Below are 7153 nucleotides of genomic sequence, written 5' to 3'. Positions count from 1 at the left end.
GAGATGTTTTGTATAAAGAGTTTCTGTTGGGGCTGTTTAACTGGTTACCTAAGAAGCACTGTGGTGTAACAACACAGGGCAGAGGGAGGGGAAATAGGTTGGCAGTCTGAAACCTGACTTAAAAATAACCACAAATGGGGCAGGTGGGCAGCTGGGTGGCTCAGTTGGTTGAGTTTCTGACTCTCGATTTTGGCTCAGGTCACGATCCTGGGTTTGTGGGACCAAGCCCCGTGTTGGGCTCTGCACTGAGCGTGGAGACTGCTTAAGATTCTCTTTCCCTCTGCCCCTCCCCACCCCACTCACACACACTAAAATTAAAATAACCACAAATATCACTAGAGCATATAGAGCATCACATAGAACATAATGACTAAATGCAGCCAACAAATGATTTGCTGGAGGTCACTGAGCACACATCACCTAGTTTACTTGTATGCTGGACTGAGACAAAGGTTCCTCACCCCCTCCCATCCTTGGAATGTACACTTTGCCTACTGTTACCACATTAGGAGTGTTCCAAGGACATGGACTTGAGAAAGCAAGCTGTTAAGACCATATGGATTGTGTGTGACTAAACCCAGTTAAGGCCTCAATATAAACTTTTAAGACTCTTGACAGACAGGTGCAGAGATCTGTTTTTCTGAGATCTGTCTTGTGGTCACCCAAGACCAGCTTTGTAAGTAAGTTCTCTTGCTTATTTACGCTGCTACTTACTAGTCTGGAGTCATCTGCCTCTTTAGTGTTTTCCTGCCCTCCATGTACCAGTCTACTAATCAACAGATAAAACAAGCTAGACTAGGGGCGCCTGGGTGGCTCAGTCGGTTAAGCGTCCGACTTCAGCCCGGGTCACCATCTCGCGGTCCGTGAGTTTGAGTCCCGTGTCGGGCTCTGGGCTGATGGCTCAGAGCCTGGAGCCTGCTTCCGATTCTGTGTCTCCCTCTCTCTCTCTGCCCCTCCCCCATTCATGCTCAGTCTCAAAAATAAATAAACGTTAAAAAAAAATTTTTTTTTTAAATAAAAAAAAAAAAGCTAGACTAGGACCAGCAGAAGCAATAAGCAACCAACATATGCAAATGTCTTAAGACAGTAACTAAAGATTTTTCAGACTCCTTAAAAGAAACAGGCCTTCATACAAAGTTCAGTTTGCTAAAGCACTATAGAGAGGTAATGTATTTAGTTCATACTTTGGCACAGTGATCCATCTTGAAGAAAGAAATGCTAAACTTCCAGTCATAGAGAAGCATGCTAAGGTCAGTACCAGCTGAATTTCCATAATTAAGTTTGATGACCCACCTTTTGGTATTAAATGAAAAGAAGGAAAAGGGTCCTTCTATATCATTTTCCCCCAGTTACTCATCTTTTGGCAATTAATTACTAGACCATTTGTTTATGGATCATTTTAAATTATGCTACTGGGACACCTGGGTGGCTCAGTTGGTTAAGTGTCCGACTTTGGCCCAGGTCATGATCTCACCATCCATGAGTTTGGGTCTCGTGTCAGGCTCTGTGCTAACAACCCTGAGCCTGGAGCCTGCTTTGGATTCAGTGTCTTCCTCTCTCTGCCCCTCCCCCATCCATGCTCTGTCTCTATCTCTCGAAAGTAAATGCTTAAAAAAAAAAAAATCAAAGTACACTACCAGTTTCAAGATAGACTAGCCCAGGAATAAATGTTAGGGCCTTTGACTGCACCACTATCCATACCTGCGTAACTAATGTCTCTATAAAGGGAACACCCACTGTCCTGGCCAGGCATACTTAAATATTGGTAGTTAGAAAATCTAAGCAATTTCAAGTCTACACTCTGTCACATGGAATTTGGGCATTAATAAAAGCATTCTACCTTGATGCAACCATATGCCTAAAATCCCATTTACAAGACAAAATCTGGGACTCAAGTAAAATTCCAAGTCCTCTATCCCATACTTAAAATCCCAATATGAGTTGTATATGGTATGAGCTAAGTGGGGACCAGATAAAATGACAATCCTACAGTACCAATTTTTAAAGTTTGTATGTATGTAAAATGTGATGAGTATTAACATTTTAAATAATGTTTCTTTAATGAGCAGTGGAAGCACTTTTTCCTTGTAAGATCTCAATTATTAAGAATTTAAAACTTACAAGCATTTGGCAAGATTTAGCCTATTTTCTACTCAAAGATTATTAAATCTTCTAATTTGAGTCAATATTAAAACCATACAACCATTTATTGTAAAATACATTTACTGATGATAAGACATGTAATTTACTCCCGATACTTGATGTTACAAACTTTAGGGTCTTTGAGATATGCAGGATCCTTGTATGTAACTGGCATAAACCCTGTAAAAAAGAATGAAAGTTCTTCACAAAAGATAACGAGCAAAAACTTTCGATTAGCCCAATTCAGTTTTTCAGATGCTCTTACCCATTATTTGAGCTCTCTTAATTGCTTTTGTGATTTCTTTCTGTTTCTTCCCACAAAGACCTATGAAAGAAATGCTTTCATATTCATAAAAAAAATGTCAGCACTCAAAATGCACAACAACTATCTTAAGGAAAGGCTAGAGGGGCGCCTGGGTGGCGCAGTCGGTTAAGCGTCCGACTTCAGCCAGGTCACGATCTCACGGTCCGTGAGTTCGAGCCCCGCGTCGGGCTCTGGGCTGATGGCTCAGAGCCTGGAGCCTGTTTCCGATTCTGTGTCTCCCTCTCTCTCTGCCCCTCGCCCGTTCATGCTCTGTCTCTCTCTGTCCCAAAAATAAATAAATGTTGGAAAAAAAAAAAAAAAAAAAGGAAAGGCTAGAAAACCTGTAAACAGCAAGGTAGTAAATATTTTAGGCTCTGTGGGCCATACAGTGTCCTAATTTAGTCTGATGTAGCTCACAAAGTGGCTATAGACACTACGTAAAGTAAGCTATTTACAAAAACAAGTGGTAGATCCAACTTGGCCTAGAGGCAATTGGCCCCAGGTATAAATAAATAGGAATGATTAGAGTATACTCCAAAACATCAATGCAATTTTCATAAGCCCTCATTTTTTTTTTTTACATGTCCGCCTGTAGTTAGCTCTGAGCATAAGAAGACATGTAAAATAATAGCCCTTTTGGACTACAAAGAGGCTTTCTCAAAGTACTGTCATATCTGGTCTAATAGTGATTTATAGCACAATCTGAATATCTGCCATTTTTCTTAAATAACAAGTAGATTTATCTAATTTTTATAAGTTGCTATAATAGAAAACAAAATACCTGTTATGTGCCTTCCATAAATGCATCCAGTAAATGGAGATATAAACTGGGACAAAAGCTGTTTTGAGTTTTATTTGGAGAAGAAAAAAAAATTTATATCAATACATTTGTTCAACCTTGATTGTGTAAATTAAAAAATGTATATATCACTGTCAAGTTATGTAAAGGCTTAATTTCAGGCAAAATTCATTAAATAAAAATACTATGTCCATTCTATTAATAGATCTTTTTAAATGAAAAAGCTAATTACCAAAGTTAACATCTCTTATCCAGTGTGTCAAAAAAAGTCTATACAACAGCTTAATGAGCACTTGTTTTCAGTGCTAAAGCTGTTTCCTTGACCACAGATACTTTCCTAAAATACTATGCTTAGCATTAAACATTTCATCTATCATGACAGGCTATCACATTATTCTATCAGACTACAGTGAGGTCTTCAAAAGGTACATCAAGCCACTTGCCATAATTTTGTGTTTTATTAATTTAAATTCTTTAGTACTTTTCAGGTAGCAGGCACTGTGCTGGCACTACGCATAATCCTCCTGACGTGCTTTAAATTTAATGGTTTTGCTCCTAAGGCAGCTATCACTTTATGCTACTGTCAGGATACTTAACTCCAGAACCATTCTTGCCCCTGATTTGCCACTTTTAATTTGCTGAGCCCTGGACAACAAATAAAAATACTTTTGAAGCAGTGATATTGGTAGTGTATCAGTACAGAGATCAACTTCAGCAGAGGGGCTTTTTCCAAATTGTTAACTCTACCAACTAAGAATCCCTGCATAGTGAGCTACTGGTAAGACCTTTAAGGCAGGGGGGAAAAAAAAGGAAGAAAACACTGAGCTGAAATAATAGATGAGGGAGAGCCAAAGGGCTCTCATTTTAATAAAAGGGATGCCTTGTACATAGAAAACCAGATTTGAAACTATGAAGTTACTACAACAGGTGCCTCTACACAAAGCCTGTTATAAAACTGACTTGATTCTCTTTAGTTATGACTAACAAGGGAGCAAAAATCCTAAAATCAAGTATCATAGTGAAGTAAAACCATATCTCACCTGTACATTCTTATAATCTACACGTTTTCCACACAAAATACATTTTTTAAGAGGCTCCTTATAAGGATTTTCCATTGGAATGGGCTAAGATAAAGGAAAGAAAAAAATCTAATAGTTTAATGTGTTAATATTAAAATAGAATTAAATCTTAAGGTTACCACATTTGAATCTATCCAAAGGATTAGTTGTACCTTTCTTAATATGAAAAAGAATAAATGACAGCTTGGCTTGTAGAAGAAAAATCAAGGTTTCTAAAAAAGAGTCACCATTTTAAGGATTTCAGTGTGTTTATAAATGTTTTGTACGCGTACTTTGGTTTGGCTGAGGAGGAATTAAATCATGGAGGAGGATTCTGGGATAGAATACAATCTCTGTTTATGGGAGGATACCTTTCATGGCCCCAAACTGCTTTATATCTCAACCTTTTTGGTTTTTCTGTCCTCACTACTACCTCTAATGCTTCTGTCACAATGCCTCCCATCTATAATCAGTACAGGCATGTCTCCAATCAAGATATTCTTATCTAGAAATGGCTTTGAAGACCTTAACCCCCTGTAGTTGTATGCAAAATTTCAAGTGAATGAAATTGTGAGCTTTTTTCTGAGAGCCCATATTTTATTAGCATCTCAGGGGAATTTATGACCTATAAAACAGCTCTAGTAATGTCCTTTACTCTCTTGAACTGTGGTGTGCATTAAATGACCAAGAAGGATGCTCAAGGGACTAGAATTCTGTTTTCCAACCCTTCAGACTCTTAATCCAATTTATATGCAGCTCACATGTAATGACTACATTCCTTCTCTACACTGTGTTAAAATGTTTTGTATGGTTTGATTAGTGTCAAATCATCTTTGCATATAGCAGGAAAAGCTATACTGGCCAAGCCCAAAGCTAGCACTTGAAACCCATAAAAATACATCTACAGGCTAAAAGAAACTGTATTGAACACCCTGGTTGTAAAACCTTAATTTTGATCACTCACTTACTAAAACACCAAACCCACTCCCCCCCAAACTCCCCCAGTAATGAATGGCACAAAGAACTGAATCTGAAATGGGGAAGAGACTTTGTCCAATTCCTCTGTTGGATATTCTGCAATTATTGCACACACCAAAACTACCTTCTTTAATTTCTAAAGCACATATCTTTAAATTTAAGATCTAGGAAGAAAAGTATGGTCTTACACAATTGATGCTTCTTGGTAGATCTTTAGAAATTCTCTTACTTCAAAGCTCTCTTAAGTGCTGATTCACCAATGAATTATAATTTTCAAACTTTGATTATTTTCTTAATTGTTTTGTCGTCCAGCTCAACTTTATTCAAATAGCTAAAATGTAAGAATTTGCTCATATTTGCAAATGCCTTAAAGGGAAGAAAAAAAGCCTTACCAGGTCCTCATTGCTGGCTACCTGCGTATATTGTGAACAGCTTCTCCACAGCACTGCAATTAAACAAACAGAAACAAACCAATTCTTTTTTGTTAGCTCTGTAACTAAAGAAATATTTTTGTTTTTATGGAAGCAAGGTGAACCAAGGGATACAATATAAAAGAAAGGTTTGGGGGCACCTGGATGGCTCAGTCAGTTAATCCGATTTCAGCTCAGGTCATGATCTCCCGGTTCATGGGTTTGAGCCCCAGGCTGGGCTCTGTGCTGACAGCTCAGAGCCTGGAGCAGATTTCTGATTGTGTGTCTCCCTCTCTCTCTGCCCCTCCCCGACTCACACTCTTCCTCTTTCTCTCTTTCTAAAATAAACATTTAAAATTTTTATTGAACAAAGAGGTTTTGGGGCTCCTGGGTGGCTCAGTTGAGCGTCGGACTTCGGCTCAGGTCAGGATCTCGCAGTTCGTGAGGAGCCCCCGTGTGGGGTTCTGTGCTGACAGCTCAGAGCCTGGAGCCTGGTTCAGATTCTGTCTCCCTCTCTCTGCCCTTTCCCCACTCATGCTCTCTGTCTCTCAAAAATGAATAAACGTTTAAAAAGATTTTTTTTGAGGTTTTATATTTACAAACAACGACAGGATAAAAACCTTTAGAAGTGAGGCAGAGTAAGATTTATGATGAATGTGCTTTCCAAGGCTTTGGGGAAAAGGCATATATCTCCCTACCCCTACAACCTCTCACCTGCTCTCTTCCTGAAGTTTATTTTCCCTTCACTCAACGGTTAGAGGCAGATTTTGATGGAAATACCGGGAAAGCAACAGAAAGGCATTGTTATACCATAGGGAAAATGTAGTAACAGACCCCCTAAAGAAAGTATTGACAGAAAAGATAACGTGCAGAAATGACAGATTCGAGAGCCCATGTCACCATTTCGCCCTGATCTGGAACGTTAGACATCCCCTATAATCTGCTGCTGGGTGACTCTGGAAATGTACTTTCCTTACCAACTCTACCCAGAGCTCTCAAGCAAGTACTCTGAGAATCAGGAGATCACTCTCTTCGTGTGGTTAAAAAAGTGTACTCGACGACAATCACGCACCCTTCTGCCTTAAAACATTAGTCACGGGCCATTACAGATTCCCACGTATCCTGGAGAAGCTCTTAATCGCCTAGAAACCGGCGTCGTTTGGCTAACAGTGACCACTCCACCAACCTAATTAGGGCCAATGCAACGGCTGCAATGCCACAAAAGAGCATAGGTTATGGAAACTTTACCCGCGTGAGTCTTAGGATCTCTGCGGCAGAGAGCTGGCTTTATGAAGTACGCCAACTTTTTCCTCCCTAGATCACTGCAAACAGCAACCAGCGCCGCCATGGACCCTCGCTGCTCCTCTTCCTTATCCTCTTTCCAAATAGTCCTGACGAGTCGCTTCCGGGGTTCTTCCCCTGGTGGCCCGAAAACTCGATTCAAAGGTTCCGCTGACGAACC

The 7153-nt window shown here is 39.7% G+C and overlaps 1 protein-coding gene across 3 annotated transcripts; it reads right to left on the bottom strand.

The window, feature by feature from the left end:
• Positions 1-2188: 2188 nt before the first annotated feature.
• MRPS18C (mitochondrial ribosomal protein S18C) lies at positions 2189-7129 on the bottom strand. Of its 3 annotated transcripts, XM_047090508.1 has the most exons (6): positions 6940-7127; positions 5674-5726; positions 4286-4369; positions 3228-3285; positions 2408-2467; positions 2189-2322 (listed from the first exon to the last, which is right to left on the bottom strand). In XM_047090508.1, exons 1-6 carry the CDS (start codon positions 7037-7039, stop codon positions 2246-2248), a joined length of 432 nt encoding a protein of 143 aa, XP_046946464.1. In that variant the 5' UTR covers positions 7040-7127; the 3' UTR covers positions 2189-2245. The 3 variants fall into 3 exon arrangements, with proteins under 3 accessions (XP_046946464.1, XP_046946465.1, XP_046946466.1); XM_047090509.1 differs by lacking the exon at positions 4286-4369; XM_047090510.1 differs by lacking the exons at positions 2189-2322; positions 3228-3285; positions 4286-4369 and having other exon boundaries at positions 2411-2467; positions 6940-7129.
• Between the last annotated feature and the right edge of the window lie 24 nt (positions 7130-7153).

The sequence above is a fragment of the Lynx rufus genome, unplaced genomic scaffold, assembly GCF_022079265.1.
Source record: "Lynx rufus isolate CCGP_SWC_20201006 ecotype Redwood Valley unplaced genomic scaffold, mLynRuf1.p SCAF_3, whole genome shotgun sequence".
In the NCBI taxonomy this organism is placed as follows: domain Eukaryota; kingdom Metazoa; phylum Chordata; class Mammalia; order Carnivora; family Felidae; genus Lynx; species Lynx rufus.
Note: the sequence above shows the minus strand (reverse complement) of the source record. Positions and strands in the feature narration are given on the sequence as shown.

What these genes read in the sequence shown, in the direction of transcription:
- MRPS18C (XM_047090508.1), bottom strand. Translation starts at nt 7,039, where the DNA reads ATGGCGGCGCTGGTTGCTGTTTGCAGTGATCTAGGGAGGAAAAAGTTG. An exon ending in AGATCCTAAGACTCACGCGG is followed by an intron (nt 5,727 to 6,939) that starts GTAAAGTTTCCA and finishes GTTTAATTGCAG; the next exon opens with TGCTGTGGAGAAGCTGTTCA. An exon ending in TAAGAGAGCTCAAATAATGG is followed by an intron (nt 2,323 to 2,407) that starts GTAAGAGCATCT and finishes TCTTTTTTACAG; the next exon opens with GGTTTATGCCAGTTACATAC.